Source organism: Zonotrichia leucophrys, chromosome 3 (genome assembly GCF_028769735.1).
Source record: "Zonotrichia leucophrys gambelii isolate GWCS_2022_RI chromosome 3, RI_Zleu_2.0, whole genome shotgun sequence".
NCBI classification, from domain to species: Eukaryota; Metazoa; Chordata; class Aves; order Passeriformes; family Passerellidae; genus Zonotrichia; species Zonotrichia leucophrys.
Genome location: NC_088172.1, coordinates 57379709 through 57404401, shown reverse-complemented (window position 1 = coordinate 57404401; position 24693 = coordinate 57379709). Strand labels below are relative to the sequence as shown.

At 42.4% G+C, this 24693-nt stretch overlaps 1 protein-coding gene and 1 non-coding gene across 2 annotated transcripts; both read right to left on the bottom strand.

Annotated features, from left to right (window-relative positions):
* Positions 1 to 8138: 8138 nt before the first annotated feature.
* Positions 8139 to 8221, bottom strand: TRNAL-UAA (transfer RNA leucine (anticodon UAA)). Its single transcript has one exon. It is a non-coding gene; the product is annotated as a tRNA-Leu (tRNA).
* A 5464-nt stretch (positions 8222 to 13685) lies between these two features.
* STX11 (syntaxin 11) lies at positions 13686 to 24378 on the bottom strand. Its single transcript, XM_064706969.1, has 3 exons — positions 24282 to 24378; positions 16419 to 16598; positions 13686 to 14560 (listed from the first exon to the last, which is right to left on the bottom strand). The coding sequence occupies exon 3, from the start codon at positions 14553 to 14555 to the stop codon at positions 13686 to 13688; it is 870 nt and encodes a 289-aa protein (XP_064563039.1). The 5' UTR covers positions 14556 to 14560; positions 16419 to 16598; positions 24282 to 24378.
* Positions 24379 to 24693: the final 315 nt, after the last annotated feature.

Here is a 24693-nt window from a genome sequence, read left to right as displayed (position 1 = left end):
CAGAAGTACATCCCATATAGCTACCTTGCTGAGAGAAAGCTACCTTGTTAAGAATTAACTAAGTTATACTGTCTTAGATGGATTTTACATGGATAAAACCCAAGTCCTCAAGTAGCTTTCTCTGTCTCCTTTTTTCTTTTTCTGGCTGAACATACCTAATGCACTAAAAAATAAGATTTAAAAAAACAGCATTTCTTTACAGATCAGTTTTTACAATTGCCCAAGTAATGAGCTATGGATCAGAGGGGGTCACTGTAAATACAGATGTGGTCTGGGATGATGATTCAAAAAGACAGCAGCTCAGGTACTGGTTAACAGATAAACAGGAGTTGGCAACTTCTGGGGCAGTTCCAACATCTCCCTCCAGAGATACCATCTCTGAGGTTTTGCCTGCAAAGGATGTGGAAGTGCTTTAATTATGCCAGAATGTATTTACTGCCTGGGAAACAGTCATGCCAAGTCTGTTAAAGACAAACAGTACATAAAAGGAAACAAAGTACAATGCAAACAACACATCCCAGTTGGACAGTTAAGACTACCTTGGTATAATATTTTTTGTTAAAAATATAAAACATTCCGAGATGGTTAACATTGCAGTCCAGGCCCATTCCTGGCTATGGAGGAAAGTTTGCTGGGGACTTCCAGATGAATAAGAGGCATGGCCTTTAACTCTGGCTATAAAGGACCCCCAGGGGCTCCATTTGGGGGCTGTGGGTACACCATGCTCTTGGAGATCTCCTGACAAATTCTCTGCAGAGCTCAGTCTAAAACAGGAGCACTCAAACTCCGCCTAAACCCCTCTTGGAGACAACTTCACAAGGAAAGCAACAGAAATAGGCATAGAAAAAGAATCTGTAACCACAACTTCTGGTTTTACAGCATTTTAATGACAGTTTCCAATCCCATTCCATTCTTATCTCATTTACTCATGTACTTCATAACATGCTCAGGTTTGTCAATATTTCAGCTGGACACAGTCACGCTACCTCCTTTGTCATACAGGTCCTCTTTCTTGTGTTGATGGCTGACTTCCCTCCCTGACAACAACTTCATACAGAGCAGAAACCTTATCTCATCCATGATGTCTCTCTGTACTGCCCCTTGGAAGGGATTAACTACTTCCTTCTCTTAAAGAAATCTAATTATGCATTCATACCATACAATTATTATTCTACTTGGTAATTCTTTTTTGTAGAAATATATTTTGTTCAGAGACATTGAGCATGCAGAGACATCACAAACACAGGATCCAGTTGCTTTCAGTGTTCCTTCTTTACTGATGTGTCAAATAGCTTCTGGGGCAGGTCACCCAAATGAATGCAGCACAACAGGTTGGGCATGTCTCAGTCTGTTTTCAGTCACAGAACACTATAGGGCTTGTTAAGTGGCACAGATACAGCCTGCACTATCATAACGCCATCAAAATAGGGACTAGGGAAACAATGGCTATAAAACTTACTACATAAACATTAAACCTACATTTAGCCAAAAAAAATAGTTATTCTCACAGCAAAGAATATTGCAAACAAATAAAAAAACCCAATATATTATGATTAAAGATTGAAATCACAGTAACTACATCCATAAATTATTTCTATTCTGGATCTAGCAACTAAAGGATTTGGAAAGCCTTACTTAAATCGGATTTCTAAATTATATTGATGCTTCCAAGTCCTTATTCAGAGACAGCCTCTGGATCTAGGACGAGGAGTCATTAGCCACAGTACTGGTTGAAGGTGAGTGCTATCACTTGCATTACCTCCCCTCAACTCAATAGGTGGCTGTCCTTGGCTTGCACTACAGCTACCAGAACATTTTGAAGGAAAACTCAGATCAACTTACAGTAGTCTAACCTGCAGAGAACTCTTGTTTTTAAGATACTAGGGAAAAACATTCTTATTACTGTGAGGGTGTTCAGTCACTGGTATGGGTAGTTCAGAGAGGCTGTGGTGTTTTTATCCTGACTCAAGTTGACCTTCCTCTGAGCTAGGAGGTGGACTGGATAACCCTCAGAGGGGCCTTCTGGCCTTTGCCATTCTGTGATGAATAAAAAGAGTGGATCTATATTGCCTATGTCAGGGAGCTCGAAAAATGTAAAAAATTGTCTCAAATTCCTCATTTCTTCACAGAGAATTTCTTACGAGATAATATCAGTGATTAATTTTAGATCCAAGTAACATGAAATTAATTGGGCTTTTTGTTACATATTACTTGACAACCAAGGACTGAAGGACACGAGAGGGAAGCAGTAGGAATGTGCAGTACAGCCAGGGCAGAGGAAAGGCAGGATCTATGCCTCTTTTAGCAGCAGCTAACTGCTAGACCAGCTGGATCTGTTCCTTGGTATGCACACAAAAAGCAAAAGGTGGGAGTGTGACAGAAAATAATTACAGATATGTAAAGACAAGTGAAACTAAAATACATATGCTCATCAATCATCAAACTTGGATTAGTTGCAAAACAGTGCTCATTAATGCAGTCCATACTTCCCAAAAGGGATTCCACTCTCACATGAAAAAGTTTGCAACACATGATGAAATAGCAAGAGACGGGTGTCACAAATCCGTCAAGTCACATGGTCAGTGAGTGATCTCTTGCCAAGAATTGCATGAACCACTTCAGCAAGCAGCTAGAAAAGAGGCAGATGAGGTCTGAAGGAACGATCTTGCAGCACTTCCAAGCCAGAAAGAAGGTCACAGTTGAGCAGATGGTGAAAGAGGAGCAATCCAGGAAAATTAAGGAATCTGGAAAGTGCATTCTTTTCTCAAAATATTTAGGGGAAGGAAGGCATTTTTTTAATTGCACATTTAAGAGGACCATCTTCGGAAGAGTGTGCACATTTGCTATGGTCCTCAGACAAAAGCTCTTCCCTGGCAGCAAGAAAGAATCTATTCATTTAGGTAAGTTTAACACAGCCAAAAAATACCAGACAATGAAAGCTAGCATGTTTTCAGCCCAGTGCTCTAAGATCCCAGAAATCCTAGCTTCAATATTCTGCATTATGCTGCCTTCATTTTGGGACACTCAGGGCCCCTCATTAAGTAGATGCTCTGCCAAACCTTGCTGCTGTAGTGTAAATCCTGACTTGTGTGCTCTGTCTTCCTTACAGAGGCTGCTGCCACCACAGCAAAGCCAGCACAGGGAAAATGTTCCCAGACTGGAGGTGTTCTAGTGCACAGGCCAGTCTTTTGACACTTCCAGCAACATACTTTGGTAAATAATGCTGTGCTGGTGTAAAGTGTTACCATGTGGATGTATTCCTCCTGATGAGAGAATGTGGCAAACAGGAATGCATGCCCACACCCTTTTACCCCAGGGCAAAGCTATTGCCCTTCGTTCTGCCAGCGTGGTGGCTTTGAGCTAAAATGCTGGACACCAGCCTGAGCAGCTGAGCGGGTTCCTGGTCACTTTTCATGGCTGTGTTAGGCCACCCTCATGCTGGGGGTGATGATGCTCTAAGTGACCATGGCAAGACTTGCAGGGCTCATCTGTCAGTCTTAAGAGTGAACCTACCTCCACCTGCACTGTAAATAAATTGAAGGGCTCTGCACTCCAGTAAGTGATATGTAGAGCCTCGTCCCCTTCCATCAATGTTCTACCACAGCACAATTCCCCAGAGCTTGCTGCTTGGACTGAACTAACTAAAGCAGAAAATATCTTCATTTTCCTTATGGAAAGAGAGAAAAATAGTTAAGCAATAAAATGTTGCAAGGATCTGTTTGGGAGCGTGTGTTGTAATGCCCTGGAGAAGGAGGCAGGATTAGCTAATATTGCTAATGACACTTGGTGGCTGTGGCTATCAAGTCCAACAGAAATTATTCTAAGAACCTACAGGTAAGATCCGAGGCAGTCTGCAGATGAAGACCCCAGCAGCTATTGAAAATGAACCTGGATAAACACATGTATAAATGGAGACACAACTCCCTGCATTAAATAGTGGTAAATTTGAACAAGCCTCCTAAGAATTATGGGAATCCAGAAAAGAGTCTACCCCTCTTATTTATTGGAGCCATTCATGAGTTTGATTTCCCAAATGGAATCCCGAGGAATGCTGTCAGTCATTCCTAAATGAGCTCCATGGGGATTCTGCTCTTGGCATGTGCCAGGTTATCCATGGAGAGGCGGGCAATACCCTCGGCATGTTTTTGGGGTGATCTTGTGACCAGGGGATGTCTGGGAAGGGGATGGCCTCACCAGTGGGATAATCCACCTCTGGAAATTCCCAGTGTTACTGAATTTTTCCACTTAGTGCTTGGGAGAGAGATTTTAAAGGAAGAAATGCCGGCCTACCTTTTTCTCCCTGAAGTGGCATTTGGGGGACTGGAATGGCTTTGGAACCACTTGAGGAAGGAAAGGATGGCTTTTGGAATTCCTTGGGGTTGGAAAAGGTGGATCTTGGATTCCATTGGGGTTTCAGAGGGTGGCTTTTGGATATCGTTGAGGGTTGGAAAGGATGAGTTTTGGAATTCTTTGGGTTTGAGATTATGGCATTGGGGTTTCATTGAGGGTGCAAATGGTGGATTTTGGATTTCATCACAAAGATCACAAAATCAGAACAGTTCAAAAATTAACAAGTACTTTACATGCAGTTACTCTTGCTAATGTAGGAGACTAGTCCTACTTTACAGACTTTAAATGAATTCTGCAAAATGAGTAAGAGGGTTTATTGATCATCCTACATACAAGATCGTGCAATAGATCAAGAACTTCACGCCTCTTTTTACGCCTTTTATTTCAACATGATATTGTGGTCATTGAGAGAAGAATGTTTTAACTCAAGTAAAAAATTACATGCTTCCATCACATCCTAAAATGCAAAAACAAAAAAGTAGGTTGCTGAAAGTTTTTTAAAAGATTAAACTATTTTGAAATACCACCTAATTATGTCACCAATAGGTTGCCTTCTTATTGATTTGAGCCCGTTTTGTTTTGAAGTGAGACAGAAATTTGGGTTATGCTATTTTCCTGTAAGACTCCCACCTTGTTCAGCACACATGAAGTGCTTGCTGGCTAAGCAGTTGTTCAATGCTTTGTAAAGTCTTCACAGCTCAAACTACCTCTGTAGCTTGTTTCTTTCATGTTATTTTATGAATTCACTGATAGTCCACTCATGGGCTTGTCTAACATGACCAGATTACCTAAGTGTCCATCTGAATTCTTTGCAAACAAGAATAAATTTACTTCACAGCAGCCCATTTGGCAAACAGTGTATTTTTATTACTTCCACTTTATACAATGGGAAATTGAGGTATGGAAAGATTCATATCAAGTATCTCCAATACATTTGACTACTCAGAGTCATACAATTTTCTCTTTTTTTTTTCAGAGACTGCTTAAAATATAGGTGCTACATTGATTTTACCTGGTTTTGCAAAAGCTCTGCATTCCTGCAAATCAGATTGAGGTTCTCAAGACAGAGACCTCAAAATAGGGAACATGAAAATGCATGATTGCTTTTGAAAAATCTATTTTAAATGACTGGCTTCTCATCAGACAGGAAATATGCAGAGGCATGAAAAACACCCCTGGTTCATCAGGGTGGCATTCAACTGTCTGCATATGAATATGAATCTCCTTTTTTATTCCAGTTTCTAGCACTAGTCATTATGCTTTTTCCACTTTCTTCAATAAACAAGGCAAAGTTCCTTCAGATAATGACACCTTTAGAAAAACAACTCATCCACAGAATGGAGTCCAACAGAAAGCAATATAGTTTAAACTAAAGGCCAGAATATAAAAAGTGAATGTAAGAATGTCAAATTGCAAGGGCAACCACCAGAAATTCATGAGGGTTTAACAAGGAAGCAAAGAAAGGAATCTGCTCAATAAAATAAAAATCTTAAAATAATGCTCAGCTCCAGGGCTGAAATACAATACCCTGTCACTTCACCTAAAACAGAAACCAATAAACCCAGCCCAGAAGCTCATACTTTCTTTTATGGAGAAGTGTGGGAAGGGATTAGGATATACTTGTTGCAAGTAGGTTCTGTGGGTATTTCTTGAGACCCAGAACAGTTAAAAAAAAAATCTTCTGTTCCATCCTAGATCAGCACATGCTCTAAGAAGCTGTTTTAAGAAGCAGGGAATACAGGTTCACCAGAGGACCGAGGGAAGTTCTCTGCAAAACAAGTCTTTTCAGGAAAGAGAAAGGCTGCACCTGAGACAAGAACATTTCTAACCAAGAAGTTCAGTTTTCTCTATTGCTTTATCATTAAAACTGTCTTTTTTTTTTTCTTTCTGTTAAGCAATTACTCTTCTTGAAAAAAATGTGATTATTTTTACTTTCTTCTTTGTCAGTGCAGAATAGCCGCTACTAATTCATCCTTGGCTGGAGCCAGGTTTTCATCAAAATCATCCTTGGCTGGAGCAAAGTTTTCATCAAAATCATCACTGCATCCACAAAATCTACACAAGCACTTATTATATGTTCAAAAGTGCTTGTAAATAAGCACATAAGCAGGATTACACAATTTGTATGCAAAGATGTGGGTTTCCAAGGGCAGCATTTTACCATGACAACATTACAGGTCAAATGTGCCTTCAAATGTGCACACATTTTCACTAATTTGTACCTTAATGAAGAATAGAAATGAGTGTCTACTTCAGAAAACATCTGAACCTGGCTGTACCACTTCTTAATGAACAGCTCTAGAAACTGGTATGTTTTGCATTTACAATTTTATTGTGGTAACACTCAAAAAAACAACATATGTACTTGCCTTTCCTAGAAATTCCCCACACACCAGGCTTCCCTCTGTAACTCTTGAACTGTCATATTTCTGTGTTTTCACCATGCTCACGTGTGATGCCAGATCATCTAATGTCAGCATTGAATAAAATATCCTGCCATATTTCACCTTCTATTTCATATTACATTGAAGGCCCACAATAAGTCATTATCCATTTCTTGAGTGTTTATCCTTCAATCAGTCTGTATCATGACATGATATATCTGGACTGAAAGTTTAGAATAATTTTTCAGATCAAATTAGTTGGAACAGGGTGGCTGGGAACAACCACATTTACCTGAGCAAGAATTTGACCAGCATGCTCTGACAAACACTACTATTTAAAAATGTGTTGAATCTATACTTCCCACACCTTCAAACATATTAAACATAATGATACCACTCTGTCAAAAAACCCACAAAACCCAAATAACAGAACCATGTCCCAGCAGATTAAACACCTCAACGCGAACAGCAACAGCTCTATGTGTCCTGCCAAATGAAACAAAAGCACGAGGTCAGTGCTTTTGAAAGTCCTGCATGCTCCTTCTGCTTAACTTCTGCTTTAAGCCCTGGCACAGTTTAGGGTACAGCCAGCATGAGGGACCATTATTTCAGAAGTTGTGATCACCTTCCCACCACCCTCTAGGGCTGGCCAGGGCCACCTCAGCTGCATATTCCATACCCCAGCGCACGTGGAGCTACGGTGACTTTCACGCTGTAAAAAGCACTCTGGCGGGCTGACATGCAGCCTCTGAAGGGTTTGGAACTGGAAAAAAAAGGAAAACAAACCCACACAAAAAATAACTTAAACAACAAACAACAAAGTCATGATCTGGGGGTGACAACACTGGAGGTGCCTGTTGCCCCTGCCCAAGGCTCCAGCACCAAGGCTGTGGCTGTGTGTGTGTATATGTATGTATATGTATATGTATATGTATATGTATATGCATATGCATATGTATATGTATATGTATATGTATATACATATGTGTATGTATACATCTATTTATATGTATATAGACAGACACAAATATACACATTTATATATGTATAAATGTGTGCATGTTTTTATGTGCTTATGTATGCGTGTATCCATATATATATATATATATATATATATATACAGAAACTCTTTTTTAAAAACTACATTTAATTTCACAATTTAATTTCAGACTCCGAAGCTGAGGTAACGGGGGCTGCAGGAGCCGCCCTCGGGCCCGCAGCGCCCCCGCCGGCCGCCCAGCGCCGGAACACCGTGCGCCGGGAGCCGCCATCCGCCCGCCGCGGCGCCGCTCCCCGCCCCTCGGCCGCGTCCCGGCGGTCACGGCTTGCTGCGGCCGCGCCTCTCCCGGAGCACCGGGGCCCTGCCCCGCGTCGGGACTGGGCTCCCGATAAAAAAACGTCAATTACCAGGAGTGGGGTTCGAACCCACGCGGACATGCGTCCATTGGATCTTAAGTCCAACGCCTTAACCACTCGGCCATCCTGGTGCAGATACCGGGACGGCTCGCAGCCGCTCCTACATTCATGGCCGCACTGCCAACCGCCCCCCAGGCCGCCCGCGACCCTCGGGGGTGCCCCCTCACACCCCCCGCCGCCGCCGCTCCCTCCCGCCCGCCTGTATTCCCAGCGCGGCGGGCGCCGAGCTCACGGGGCGAGGCGCGCGGGCGGCCTCTCCCGGCGGCGGGAGGCGAGCGGGCAAGGCCCGGCGGCGGGAGCGCTGCCACGGACCAGGACCAAGGCCGAGCCGGGCCTGAGCCGGACCGAGCCGGGCCGAGCGGGCCCGCTGCCGCCTCCTTCCCGCCGCCCGGCGCCGGGCCCTAGCGGAAGGGGGAGGCGAGGGAGGTGCGCGGCGCTGGCACGGGCCCGCCCCTGGGGCAGAGCAGGGCGGGCGGCGCTGGGCCGGGGCCGGCGGGCAGTGCGGGGGCTGCGGGCAGTGCGGGTCGGGGCACTGCGGGTCTGGGCAGAGCGGGCACAGCCCCCTCAGAGCGGGCTCAGCCCCCTCAGAGCGGGCAGGGCCGCGGTGCCGGCGGGCTCGTCGGGCATGAGAGGCAGTGCCGCTAAGGCACCGACACTTTATTATTTCCGTCCAAGTGTTTCCTGGAATGTATCTTCTCTCGCTCGTAGAAGGAGAACCAAAACCAACGAAGCTCAAAGCTATCAATTATGCTTAATTAGGAGGAACATTATCGCAGGGGAAAGATTTTTTTTGCTGGTCGTCACTATATGCCGTGTCTACGGAAGCACCTATCGCAATATTCCCGGTTACTGCCTGCCCTGGGACCTCCCCCTCCTTCCCTGCATCATAGGGAAATGGGAGAGCGTCGCTTCGCTGACTTTACCCCTGGCACTGCTCCTACTCTCGCTGCTACTTTCCAGCGGAGGATATGGACATCCGGCATGGCACCAAACTTTGGCACCTTTGAGGTGTGAGGAACATATTCCACACAGCCCAGGCTGAGGGCACGGGCCTGTGCCAGGAGGCAGGCGGAGGCCGGCTGCTTCCCCGCAAGGAGAACAGGAGCACACCTCCTGCTCGGGTGTTGGACACCCTGGATGTCCCGGCCCCCCTGCAAGGGGTCTGGGGCTCGAGTTTGCAGGTGCAGGTGGTGCCTGAGCTCCTCAGCTCTTAGTGCTCTGAGACCCTCGGGACACTAGGCGTGCTTGTGAGGGAAAATACTTCCCACGTACCATACGTGTTATTCACGCCCGAGAGCTCATGAATAAAAGAACACCTCTTCCCATGGAACTTGCCGTGCCGTATCATTGCCTTGAAATGAGTGGCATGCCGTAGTTCTTTGTTCGGGAGGGTTGTGCCTTTCAGCAAAATATTGAGTAGAGAAACACTGCCAGGTTTTTTACTTTTCTGTTAGATCTAACACAATTTCTAAGAAACACAGTAAAATGTTGCTTTTTCTTGTGCAGGCTTGGTGCCCTGACAATGTGTGCACAGTAGGGCACGGTGAAGCTGTCTTCTGCTGGCTCTTCCTTGTTTTGGCTCAACCATAATGAAGACACTACATAATATGCTAAAAACGTGGAAGAAGACGGATCTGCTGTTGCCTTCTTACATATTAGAGAAACAAACAGCATGGCGCCCTGTGAAAATCCCATTGCATTGGAAATTTATTAACCAGAATTGCCACATACAGTATCTATTAAATTACACTGTTTCCTGCCTTCATTATATCTGTGATACCTTCCTAGAGATAGAACCACAACCCCATGTAGCTCTTTCCTTTTTCAAATCAATTTAAATAGCTACCATAGTTCAAAAATCTAGACAACGTTTTGTTTTCAAGAAATTATAAAAATTGGGTTGTGCATTCAAAACATCTTTAATGCAGGTTAGATTAAAAAAGCAGCAGGTCTGCATAGCTGCTTAGTTCAGCTTCCAGAAAAAAAAAAAATCTGGATCTTTAAAGCTATCCCTTTACTTCAAGAAGTTTCTCCCAAGACATGTGGCAGAGATATCTGCTCATGTGTGCAAGCATGTCCACAGTCTGGTCCTTCATTTTGAGGAAGCAATTGTCCCTCTGCCATTTCTGTAAAATGAAACCCATGATTAAAAAAAAAAAAAGTCCCTCAAGATGAAATGGAAACCCATATGCATATCCGTTACATAATAAAAATTGTATTTTGTAATAGGGGAATTTTTTGTCTCTTTTATATTGATGCTGTGCTGTCTCACATATTTTAGAAGGAGCAAAGTGTCCCTGGTTGCCAGTTCCTCTTTGTCCTCCTCAGAAAGGACTGGTTGGGGGCTGATTGGTGGTGTGGGCTGTGAAGCTTCAGCTTCAGTAGGAAACAAAACCAAAGTAACAGCAATCCTAAAAGCTAAAACATCTCCTGTGAGGAAGATTCTAACTTCCTCACCCCTCAAACCCAGTTTAAGTGTTTGCCATATGAGGAAAGAGGGGGAAAAAACCCTACCAACCTATAGAATGTGCTACACACATCTGCATAGAAGTTGTGCTGACTTTCAGAAGGAGGAGGCAGCTTTCCTCAGATGTCCATTCTGCAGCTTCTGTTATTAGTATGCTAACATATTATCAAGCAACTTTTATCATCCTCTTCCACTCATCCTGTGTGGCATGAGTCCTTGCAGCTATAGCGTGACCAGTTTTTTCAAAGTCTGTTCAGCTGTGGTTAGGCAAGTTCATGGGCTGGCTAAATTTGAGTTCTTACATAACTGAAGGGTAGAAAAAACCCCAAAGTATTAAGCAATGGACGTGTTTGCAAGGAAGAGAATGGCAGAATGATTGCTTCAGTTACTGAAAGTCATTTTTAAGCGTCTCTCAACTCACAGTGCATCTTAAAAATAGCTTAAGTTTTAAAAGGTATCAGGTTGGTTTTTGACTAATTCTCATTTTTTTTCCCTACAGCAACGGCCTAAGTCAGGAGAGAAGGTCTACCATTACCTTTTCTTTCTGCTCTCTTTCCTTGTGCCTCAAATCAAACTAAAGATTTGAATACTAGTTTTGCATATCTACTAGTGAAATCATTGAGGTCTCTCAAAACTGCCAGAATAAATTTGATTTTTTTAAACTAGAGAATCATCTTAGAATGCATGAAACTCATTTTTCTTATGATTTTTAGGGAAAAAACAATAGTCTGTCAATTTGCAACACATTTCATTTACCAATGCAACAAAAATTGGGACTCCTTTTTTTTCTAGGCCTTGTTCAAACTCCTTTTACTGACTCATAATTTAGCAACTTTTAAACTGAACTTTGACAATGCAAAACATTATTGCAGATTCAATGCGCAACACTGCTCTTTCAATTTTTCTTATTAAATCTTTTATTCCAATTGTAGATGCAAAAAAGAACCATCACAAAAAAACATGTACACAATTTTTATTAAAAACATTGGCAAGTGCTAGGAATGTGCATGTGGAAGGAAATACAGTATTTAATTCTTCATTGATTTATCCCCACATGCTGACTCTTGGAGGAATGCAGAGTTCCACTGACTTAATGGCAGTACCTACAGAGTAAACAACTTTGTCTTCTTGAGTGGCACCAAAGCCACTGGCTGTGGTCCCAGCTTATCACCCTCCTTTCTCACACTTCAAGTTTGAACACCTCACTGGAGACGTCCTCAGACAAGCATAACACTGATATATCACCAGTACACCACTGAATATCAAAATATCTTATGGTTAGGAGATCTGTGTTCCTCACTCTTCCATGTTATTAGAGACAAGTGCTACAACAAAAGGGACAATCACATTCTGAGAAAAGTTATCCCTTTAGTTTCTATTTGTGTGCAAAAGTCTGTCTGGCTAAAATTGTTTCCCAGTCAGACATGAAAGCTTGGAAGCTGGATTTATTTTGCTCTTTTGTTATATTAATACAAATAGTAAGAAATGTTTGGGGGGTTTTTTTCACACATAAAATCAGGGTGCAAAAGGTAAGAAGGGAGATGTTTCACTGCAGCTGGTGCAGGAAGGTGTACATGTATGTACATCTGAGGAATACTCCCAAATACAAAGTATTTGAAATGTTTAAATATATTTATTAAAATTGGTACAAATAGGACCATTAGTTAAAAAAAAATCTGAAAAAATGTCCTGCATTATTTCAAAGGATAGCAGTAGATCACAGTGTATCAGGAAGTCACCTAGAAATATATTTGGAAAATCTCCAGAAGCAGGAGCTGTGATCAATCACCACACTCTATGAATATGTTCCACTGACAATACTCAGTGCTTACCAGGACTGCACATTTTTTATTTCCTTGCAATACTCCAAACCTTCTGATTTGCCCTTGTGTAAGGGCAGACTCTCACAAAAGGAGAGTTTCCTTTGAAGCTTAAAAAGAGCACTGAAATGGCATGAAACTGTTTTCTTTTTTCTTCAAGTGTACTGAAGAAATACTTCTGTTTGCTTTCTCTGGTGGAGATTTCCCAACAATTGGGGAAAAGTCAAAATTTTTTGTACACAAGTAAAAATGCATAGTAAAAAAATTTAATCCTTCATCTTATTTAAAATAGATATAGAAAAAATCCATATTTGGTCAATGCTTATAAAAAATAAAAGTGTACTGACAGGCCAGTCATTCCACTAAAATGGCTTCTATGTATGTGCCTGTACAGGAGACACTAAAATGTTTCCTCAACCCACAGCTGTTGTCATCTTATACAGGTTTCTGCAGAAGGCCACCTCATGTTTCTCCCCTGGATGAAGTGTTAATTGGCAGAAAAATCCCAATTAGAAAAATGCCAATGTCATCAGAACATGAAAGCATGGCAGGTTTGAAACTGAGAGGTGAGAGCAGTTCAAGTTAAAAGTGAGATACCTGTGTTGCAGTGCTTTTAGCTGCCTTGAGATAACTGGATACTCAATGGAAAAAAGCAGTCACTTGCACACAAATAGAGCAAAATGTGCATATTAACATTTAAGGTGCAGCCACTTCTGTTAAGATTCCAGACAGCTGAAAATCAAGTTGAAAGAGAGACTAGTTCTGTGCCCTGCTCCAGGCTCAGTATTTTGTCAAATTGTATCAGGCAGGCTCCAAACTAGTTAAAACTGAAACCTCCTGATTCTGTGGTGTACTGGGCTGCCCCAGGCAATAAGGCTTCACTGCCTGCAGCCTCACTTCAACAAATAAGAATAAAGTTACTTCTTAAAAGTATTCATCTTTCCTGGGATAAGTTATTAATTCTTCTTTCTTGCCTATATGAAACGAGTATCACTGTAGAGATATTGCATCTCTAGATACAGTAACAGGACCTTTCAGTAAAAATTACATTAAAAATAGTTTTATCAACATTTCTAAGAGTTCATAAATACAAACAGCCTTCAGCACATTTAGTAAACAGGCAATGAATAAAACCAACTGCAAAATATCCCCCCTATTTCTAGGGCTTGTCATTACAGAAAAGTCTCTGGAAAGAACACCTAATTTTGAAGATATTCAAGTCAGTCTGTGATAGCTCCAGTGGGACCATCACCTTCTGCAACATGATATGCAACAGCAGAGGATTGTTCTGAGGGGATGTTTTCTCCTGTATTCCAAAGCTCTTTTCACTTGGTCTTTAGCATCTCCTACATAGTCCTCAACATTTTGCATATTTATCTCAATAACATCAAAGGTGTCTGCCTGTTCCTCCACCAGCAGGGCCACCTGCAGAAAGAGCTCGTGAACTTCCTTAATGCGACCTTCCAGCTTCACCAGCTCCTTGTGCCGCGTCTCTATCTCATTCAAGGCTGCGCGAGCTCCCTTGACATCTGACAAGAGATTCTCGGAGAAGACATCCCATTTGCCTTGCTCAATCATCTCCTCAATCTGGTGCCCAGAAACGTCCTTGCCCATGATCTCCAGCTGCCGCTGAATTCGGATCTTGCAGTTCTCCCGCTGGTTCATCTCTGCTGCGTTGTAATCAAACATAGCGTCCTGAAATGTGTGCATGAGGTCAACGTAGTGGTTCTTCGCCACCCTGGCAATGACAGACATAGCTCCGTATTTTGTTATTGCATCTTCACAGAAATCTCTCATTACCTGCAGTTTCCTGTGGATGCTCTCTCCACGGCTCTTAATGTCTCTGGCAATACAATTAGTGTCTCGTTTGATGCTGCTAAGGCGGCGCATGGAGGTGAGGAAGCGGGTGTTTTGCTTTCTGAGGCGGCTGACATCCGCTTTTAGGTGGTCGTTTTCTGCCCGGATGCTCTGTATGTCCTTATGAAGGATTTCTAAGGCATAGTCCGTCTCATAAAGGAGAATATCCTGGGGTGAATTCTCATCATCATCATCACTATCAGAAAATTGCTGGTTGTGTAACCTGGCAAATTCACGCAGCTCACTTAAACGGTCTTTCATCCTGCCTGTAAAACAGGAACAGGAGGAATGAGTTTGAAGTAACTAAAATATTGGTTAAAAGAGTTGAAAATTTGTAACTAATAGCTACATCATGGTGATAACTAAATCACAGATACCAAACATAACTCATCAAAGATAACCCAAAATACTAGATTTTAAATGTGTTCACAGTATTTTATACAGTGATGGATATCACATCCAAAACTCTGTTAGAACACTGTTCTAGAAGGAACAAGTTTAGAAACAAAAGTGCAGGAAAGAAGACAATAAATCCTTAAGACAAATCAAAAATAATAGTAGGACAGTCCCAAACTCCCCAGAAAATACCGGTCTTTTACTTGGAGAGGAAAACCAGACTCCTGATAGTAAGCCTTCACCTATCAGCATCTGTAGACATGTTAATAACTGAACACCTTCCACTACTGCTCACTAGAGAAATCTCCTCTAGCTCCTGATCCCTCATTACATCAACTGCCCAAAATGTCACAGGGCTTCCTCCATTCTAAGTTTGCTTTTCCTGGGAGAATACTAAGAAGCATCTCAGAAGGAGAAATGACATTTATTGATGCAGTTGAGAAAGAAAAGTTTCCAAAAACGGTGTAGAAAGTATCAAGACGGGGGCTGGGGAGAGTAAAAAAATAAGAAAAATAAAAAAAGAGGCAATTTTAGTGTCTCCCGATGCTATTATTGACCACAGAGTATCAGACATCAAACATTAGGGGTGTGGAGCATCTCTCTTATGAGGAGAGACTGCGGGAGCTGGGCCTATTTAGTCTAGAAAAGAGAAGACTGAGAGAGGATCTGATCAACACATAAATATGTCAAAGGCAGGTGCCAAGGGGATGGTGCCAGACTCTTTTCAGTGGTGCCCAGCAACACAACAAGAAAAATGTCGATAAACTGAAACACAAGAAGTTTCATCTCAGCATGAGGAAGAACTTCTCTACATTGAGGGTGGCAGAGGCTGCCCAGGGAGGTCATGGACTCTCCCTCTCTGGAGGCATTCAAAATCTACTGGACACATTCTGTGTCACTCAATTTACGTGACCCTGTCTTGGCAGGGGTTTGGACTAAATGATCTCCAAGGTCCCTTCCAACCCCAAGAATTTTGTGATTCTGTGAACTTTGTACTTACCATTCCTTAAACTTAATAAAAATTAAATATCATCTGCCTTCTACAGGGAGCATAGTAACAACTGTCTCAACAATGATTTCACTTTCTGTTTGTGATTTCTTTGTCAAGCAAACACTGAGTAAAGCTCCTGTGTAATAAATTCATAATTTTGTAAAAGCAGGTCTACTCTTCCTTCCCCAGGAAGAAATGGAGAAGCAAATACATAGTAATTCACAACATGAAAATGCTGTAGTAAATTCATGTGTACACTAATTCTGCAGCATCTCTAAAAATATTGCTTTTTTCTTTAATACAACAGTAAAGGTTAAAAAGTCAAACATTTTAAGAAGAGTAAGGATCTGTCAAGTGCTGCCTTGGATTGCACCACAGTGCTGCCTGGACACAAGAAGATCATGCAATTAAACACTGCCCTGTGCACTATCACTTCCACCAAGGCTTTGCCTAGAGCCCACATGTGCTGAATAAAAGTTGTACAACACAAAATTTAATATTCATCATTCAGTTCACGCTATCTCATAGACTATGTTATTACTGTTCATTTCCTCAGGGATTTCCCCTGCAAAATCTGTGGAAAGTTCCATAGACCCCTACCAGTTTTTTGGGAAAAGGCAGATCTAACAGCCCCACAGTCAGGTTTCAGCCCAGAGTCATTAAGGGCAATAGTGATAGACTTGATAATTTACAATGTCCACTTGAGACACTTCAAGCACAATTCTCTCTGTGCATACCTGGAATCTTCAGAAGTCAGCCCCTTCTGACTTCAGTCACTTTGCTGAGTCAGATCGTGAAGGAACAAGCTGGACATCAGTGAACGAGCACATGGATCAAGGCCACTTGTGCAGAGCTCCTCTCCAGTGACATGGACAGCATCACACACAATCTCTGTGATCCAGCAGATCCAGTAGAGTCTAGTTGTAAGCAGAACAGAGGGACCAAGTTGCAGTTGCACTTGCAATCTTCACCCTGGGTTTTCCCAGCTTCCCAGTACTTAATTCTAAAAGCCTACATTATTTGTATCTACATACCAAAACTTATGTTTAAGGTGGTCAACATTAGCATCTTTTAGGTCTGCATTGAGGACCTGTATCTGTCTGGGATATGTCTCCACAGCCAAAGCGTTCACACTTTTGTCCTAACAAACAGATGCCATCTATTTAAGTGTTGCCATCACTAACTGTGTAATGCAAGGCATTTTCCCTTCATGGATATTTACAGCAATAGCACAAGATGCAACAGACCTACGTGGAAACAAGAGAAGAGCCAGCCAGATATGAGATAGGGGGGAAGGAAAAAAATAAGAAAACCCCAAACATTTAGAAGCCATGGAAAAGGTGCCCAGAAAAGTTTTGGAATCAGCATCCTTGAAGATATTTAAAACTCTACTTGACATGGCTCTCAGCAACCTAAAATGCCTCTGTGTGTTTTGAGCAGGCCTGGATTAGACAATGTTCAAAGGTCCTGTCTAAATTTTTCTGGTAATCAGCCTTAGATTAAAAGTTTGCTAAGCTGACCATTGAACATTAAATATATTCAATGTCTTGCACAAGTCTATATAAGAGACATCTAACACATTAGAATATCAAGACAGCAACTTCTCTGGAGTAGCAACTGCAAGTGCAAGTGCCTTAATTCTAAGAGTGTGAGGTTTAATAGATTAGCTGTCAGTTTTATTTTATTTTAAAATGCTACATATATTCAGATTGGAAGATGTACTTCCATTTGTATTTTTGGGCTAGATAAATTTGTCCTTGTAAATATGAGGTTCCTTCTTCAAGTCCATCATGATGTGTACCCCCAAACACAACCACAGGAAATACAGGCCAGGTGATGACTGCAGAGGTTACAACTTTGAAGGCAAATACCCAGCAAGTACAGTCAGCTGAGGGCATGTTCAGTGCTCATCTTTTCATGTTACAGTGCTACTTACTGGTATTAATCACCACCGTGACAAGCTTTCCCATGATGGATGAGAAAACACACAAATTGTCCTGTTGCAATAAGACTGCAGCCCCAGACAACTGTGTATGACATGGGATTTCAGACAAGAAAGAAAATCCACTCTAAAAATCAAAAACTCTGCATGTGTATACACCCCCTTTCTGTTAGCCCCATACACATACAAAAGGGAGCTCTACAAACATTGCCTAACATTGCCATGCAAATGTTCTGAAGCCTGTTAACTATGCAGAAATAATCTAAGGATAAAAAGTTATTTCTATAGAAACAAGTGAATTACACACTTAGGTTTATCTTAGCTTTAACATTTGTATATCCACACTCTATCCCCATATGGGCTGTTCACATAGGACTTGGGCTCAGTGATCCTTGTGTGTTCCTTCCAGCTCAGATGTTCTATGGTTCTGTGATCAGAGGCTGGGAACAAATGGTGAAATGATGAAGCAGTTTCAGCACTGCATCCATATTTCCTGGCCAGCTGCTGGGAAGGAAGGCAGTGTACACTTTTTTCTTCTTGCAGCATTTATAAATGGCAGCTGCTACTTAATACCATCTTGTGGCTTACCAAAAGTCTATCAGTAATCTTTTCAGCCTTGAGTAGGGCCTTACAAGATTAAACTTTTCCTTCAGTTGTTTGAGGAACAACAGATATCTCAAGACAAGTCAGTTAAAAATAATTTCTGTCAGTAGTTCTTCTCACCCTTGGAAGGTAAAAGGAACCCACGTGGCTCATCCTGGCTCTGAATGACATGTGATTTTATTGCATGACACACAATAGACGTGACCCAAAAAACAAGTGGTGAGCAATTAGGAAATAACCTGCTCTTAGGCAAAATTACTTCATAGCTAAGTATGTGTCAGCACATTTCAGTGACTTCCCATATGGCTTGTAGAGCATGTAGAATTGATGGAAATCTACTCAGATGGACTTGCTGAATTGAACACACTGCATTCCAAGGCAAATAGAGTGCTGCTGTTGCACTAGAATACAAGTCATGCATAGGTTAAAATAGTGTTAAATTTAGCTGAAGCCTTTTGTTGAAGGGAATCTCGGATTTAATAATTTTCTAGTAGCTATCTGTTTTGTAAACAATTGTCTTAGACCAGAACTACTATTTTTGCTTGGTATCTGTTGCCCAATTTGACAATATTAATTAACTTGGAAAAAAGACTTTTTTTTTAACAGTAGGTTAAAACAGTAGGTTACTCATCTTTCTAGAAGAGTAATTGGCTTATAGCAGAGTACTAGTTATCTTTTCAGTCCAAATTCCCTGTCTTCCCAACCATGCCCATCACAGGTGGCACAGCAGGCTTGAATTTTTCAAATTATTCATCTTTTTTTCTCTCTTCTCCTTTGTAAGAGCCTGAAACAAAAAAGTTATCATCGAATGATTAGGACAGTTTGCCTTCTGAAGCTGTTCTAAGATCACATATGTGTACTAACCCTAAGATTAACAACTATGACAGAGATCAGCAGTTCAAAATCTTTTTGTGGCCTCACTGCAAGGAAGTTATCCTCTCTGGAGTTTTTTGGATTTCACAATGTTTAAAAATAGACAAAATGTATTCAGGAATTAAAATCCATCAGTTAACACTGAATGCCAGTTATAAAGCTACAGAAATCCATCAAAAAGTTGCAAGTGTATCTGAAGACTACACTACCCAGCTCATAGGCTCATCAAAGCCTGTGTACAGCAGAAGACCACTTTTAAACTTTCCATCACCCCAGAGAAAAATATCTGCAGTTACAAATGTCTCAGGATATTATTTTTTCCCAAAAAATCCCTGTCCTGTGCCAGGACAAGTTATTTATTACAAGCTGATATATTCAGAGAAGTAGGGATGACTCCATTCTTTGCAGGCTACTTCTGCATCTGGCAGAAACTCCAAGTCTCCACTAGTTCTTTTCCTACCATAAAGTCTAGGAAAAACCTAAGGGGGAAAATAATTCTGATTGTTGCCTCCAATTAAAAGAAATTAGGCAATAATTTCTAGAATACTGATAGCTTTGGAGGTTCTTCTTTCACTATCTCAGTTTCTTTATCAGTATTCAATCTCTTCAACAGAAAAGAACTCTCAGTTTTTGTATGACAACATATTATAAATGGAAGGATCTAGGGTGTATCTCGTACTTCTCAGGTGTATTGAATACAGTAACCATCCTGGTGTTTTCTGTGAACTGGTTATCAGCTTTTCCAGACATTAGTATCAAAACTTGGAGACACTGCTGGTGTGCATTAAATACACTCTAATATGCCATTTTTCACGTATTTATGATAAGACTGAGAAAAAAATCTGATGTTTTAACTTGTTATTACTCAGGAGCCATGAAAGTAAACATTCTTGCATTGAAAAAGTCAGCTTGTTTTACATGGGTTGACTGCTAGGTTGTCTAAATTTCCACTGGAGAGCTATGGATCACCACTGACAAACTTTCAATACTGGATAGATAAAATGGATTCTTGGTATCTCCTCTTGACATTTTCCTCACAAGTCACATAAATGAGCAATTTTAACTAGATTTGGTGTTGTTTGGGTGGGGTGGGGAGCAGAGGTAACAGGGCTATAGACAAAAAAAGTTTCTCCATCTTCAATGGTTTGCAATACCAAGGTCTTCAGGTAAAACTGGCCTAGAGACCAGGTGAGTGTGAACTGTACCTCCAAGGGCTTGGCAAAAGGTTAAGACAGATCCATAGCACTTAATATAAGCAGTGAGACAGCCGTCTGTGCATTTCTTGGCAATTACTACAGCTCGGCATCTTTACAGGTCACGGTGCAGGGCAATCAGCCAGCACAGTCACAGGCAGTGCTGGCACTGCAGCACCATGAGAATATACATTAGCTAATTAATCACCTCGGCTTCCCTGGGACACATTGGCCCAGCGAAATAGCTGTGCACATGCCACATGTATATAACTACTACTGCTACCACACTGTGGTATTTACAAGTGATTAAGACGTTATGTTGGCATGCAAATAGAAATATGAGGTTGCATGTGATCATCAGTCAGAAGAAACAAGTTCTACTGACATTTTTAAATTAGCACGACTGCATTATTATTTGAAAAACACATATATTTAAGGCTTGTGATAAAGTGTTATAATCTGAGACCAAGTACTCTTGACTTTAAAAAAATTCCTTTAAGGTTAAATACAGGGTGTTTCCTTGGTATTTGGTCATGTGGGCCAGTACACATGAGGCTCAGTTTGGGATTCTATTGCAAAATCTACACAACTGTATCTGCATCAAACTAGTTCCAGCCAGGAAATAACCCCTATAGCCAGCCACATATTCGTACCCACAGCACCAAGCCATGTCAGGCTTTATGGTAGTTACACTACTTAGCAGCTCGTGGGTGTTTACAGGCCCATTCAAAGCACCAGTGAAGTTGAGAGAAGATATAGATGTAATTAGGAACACACCTGATTGTGCATATCAAAAGCTCAAACAAGCTTTATTCTTGCTTTCAAAATTAAGTGAGTTGTCAATACCACAAAAACAGCACAGAGAAAAGGCATAGCAGGAAAAGCTGGACTAGGAAGGAATTCCTTCACTTCTGTGAATAAGAGTTTGTTGAGAATAATCTGAGCAATTAAGGGGTTAATTGCCATAACAGATTAGGCAAAAGCTGCACACATGATAAGCCTTTGAAAGTCAAGATATGTGACATCATTCTCTCTCTGATAAAACTACTTGTAGTTTTATCTAGATATAAGTGCCAAGCACTGTGTGAGAGCTCTTGCTGATTGTGTAGAGTGTCTTGATAGCTCATCTAGCCTATCAAAGCAGAGATAAAAACCAAATTGTTCCGCTACCCTCATGTAGAGCCCCCCCACTACCCAAGAGGGGGTTCCCAGGAGCCAGCCCTAGGCCAAAGCCTGGGAATGGTGTTCCTCACCAGAGCTGGTCCATGGCCACATCTTGGGGAATAACCCAAAATGCACGCATAACCAAAAATGGCTTCACTGCAAAAAGTGGTAACCCCAGATTTGGCACTGAGATGGGTTTACTGAATTAAGTTAACATTGCCTCAGTAACTTCTGCACCGTGCTTTGTCATCCTTGAACTACAGGAATGACCAGAGTCAAAGAAAATGGATGGGCCAGATAAAAGATAATGGAAAGTGTATCTGGTCCAGCATATTTGCACAGCAGTTGCCTTCTCACCATCAGAACTGGTTTTGAACATATCAGCATTAGGATGGGCATCTGTCACACTCAGAGATTATCCATATTTTCCATTAGTGACTTGGAGAGTGAAACCAAACACGAGCTTGTACAGTCTCCAGGTGACACTGAACTGGAAGGGAGTAGAAGCAAGTGTTTGGTGAGGGCAGGGAAGGAGAAATTATGAGAATTTGATGATCTTGACAGTAAGAGAAGAATTAACAAAAAGATAACAAAATTCAATATAGTCAAGCCTAGCACATTTAGATAAAATTATTCAGACAAATATAAAGTAGGAAACACCTAGTTTGGCAGTAGGAAGGCATTGGTGAGGTTATAGCTGATTGCAAGCCACAAAACAAGCTCACAATATAGGGTCATTGTAAAAAACCCAAAACCTAATGTCTTTAATGAGAGATGGCTTGGGAAGGACTGGTTTTACTCTGCTTGGCATAGATAAGGCCTCAGTTGGAAAAGTGCATCCTGAAACAGTCATCACATTAGGAAAGTCAAAGGAAGCATATTTGGTATATAATTGTCTCCAAACATTTTAGAAAATACACTCCTGGAGAAAGAAGAGCAGAAGGAATTATCTTCATTTAATTCAGAAGACCAGGGAGGGTGAGACAGTACTCCAAGACATAAAAGGAGTTTTCTATGGAAAGGGAGATGGTCAGTTTGATCCCTGTGTCGACACTGGAAACACACAAAGTAATCAATTTCTTTCACAAGGCCTACTTTGAACTGGCTGTGCCTTGCTGAAAATTAGACCATTTCTCTGTGGAAGCACTGTGGGACCTTCTTCCTTGACAGAAAGAGAGAAGATACAGAAAGCCCTCTCAGGCCTGATTGAGGTGCACAGCTCCAGTGCACCAAATGGATAAAGAAATGTCTTACAGTCCCACAGTGGCCCTGCATTCCCAGGATTTGTTCCATGCCCTCAGCCCCAGTGTCACTGTGGGTCCAGCACAAAGTGTTAGTCCACACAGTGCTGCCCATGCTGGGGAGAAATTTAGGTGACTCTTTTCATGCAGCAGATTATCTTCCTTCTCGATTATTTATGCACCAGTGGCAACTACAATTTCTCCTTCTGAAGCAGGTCTTGGTTACTGTTAGTGTTAGTATACTGTTAGTATAGTGATGTCAGACATGGAGCCTAATCTTACAGCACCCAAATTCTCCAGCACTGATAGAGCATGCAGTTGCATTCCATAACATCATATTTATCTACCAGTGCCCAGAAGGTACCACATTTCACTCATTCTAATGTCTCAAGAGATCTTCTGTACCATGATTACTTTCGTCATGGAGATGTCTTTCAACAACAGAGCGTAACTTGCAGTTTTAGCCTCAGCCAAACCACCACATAACATATGACAGAACACGCAATTTCAGTTTCAGAGCCGTGGGCATACAAGGCAGTCAGAGAAAAAAGGTCATCAGAGGAGCTGGACACCTAAACCATCCTTTCCTAATGATGACATTTATTCTGTTCATCTGTTAGACCTCTGGTCTATTTTGAATTAAAAAAAAAATATTATGGTCATCTTGTAGTCTCACTACTATTTAAATAGCGAGTATCAGCAATGATAAGAAAGCATCATCATTCAATTTGTATTCTCATCCTAAAAAGTCATAGTTTGCCATTTTGATACCTGACAGCTTAAAAGACAGTTGCTAAAATACGCTCTAAGGAACAGGAACAAGAAGTGCAAGCGTCCGTTTTTGGCCAGTGCTGTTATTCTAGTCATTTCCTTTCTCAGTATCAGAGTGACATGTAGTTATCTCAGACATTCATGAGGGCCAGTTCTTCTTGGAAGGAAGGAAATGAGTATCAATTTAATTGGAAGCAATCAAAGAACACTAACTTTTGCACCCACTTCTAGATCTGCCATGATGACACTCAAGAACAAAGGAAAAGCTATCATATTTTGCATTTAAACCAATTTTCTGTAAAATCTGCTGTGGAGCTATTCATAACCATGTATGAGCACTATGAATAAAATGTTAATACTCGTTAAGCCAGACAAACAAAGCAGTGGGAATGCAGACATCTATTTGAAAGTGCCTCTGTTTTTCTCTCATCCTGTGAAAACCCAGCCATCCCTTTTGTATTCTATGAGGACCAGGGCTAGACATCTTCGGACCCAAAAGCCCAGTCCGCATATCCTATCATCTCTCTGCCTCCGGGCTTCACACTTTGTCACTCGACTCAAAAGGGGCAGTTTCCTCTACTCGTAGGCAAGACCGAGGTGCCGAGCGCCCCGACAGCCCGGGAAGGGGCGGCTAGTCCGGGCTCCCAGCACTGCCCTCGGCGTCCGGGAACTCCAGCTCAGGGCAGCTCGGGAATACGGCTGTGCCCCCGTCCCGGGAACCAGCACCGGCTGTGCCCGGGGTGAAGAAACCAAACCCTGCCTGGCCCCGAGGAAAGCGCTGTCTCGTCCTCCCCCGTCGCGGCAGGTACTCACCCTCGGGACGGGCAGTCCGGCCGCTCCTGTGCCGCTCCGCCCGCGCCGCTCCCTGAGGTGCCGCTGCCGCTCCCGGAGGTGCCTGTGTCGGAGGTGCTGGTGGTATCGGAGATGCCGGTGGTATCGGAGGTGCCGGTGTCGGAGGTGTCGGTGTCGGAGGTGTCGGTGTCGGAGGTGCCGGTGTCGGAGGTGTCGGTGTCGGAGGTGCCGGTGCCGGAGGTGCCGATGCCGCCGCAGAGCCCGCGCCGTCGAGGCGAGCGCTCATCCCCGCGGAGCGGAGTGGAGCGCCCCGCCCCTCTGGCCGGCTCGCCCGCCTATTAGCTGCGAGAGCCTGATTTGCATGGCGGCGCCCCGCCCCCTCCCGTCCCCGTGGGAAGATGCGCGGTTCGCGGCGCTGCCCGGCGCGGGGAAA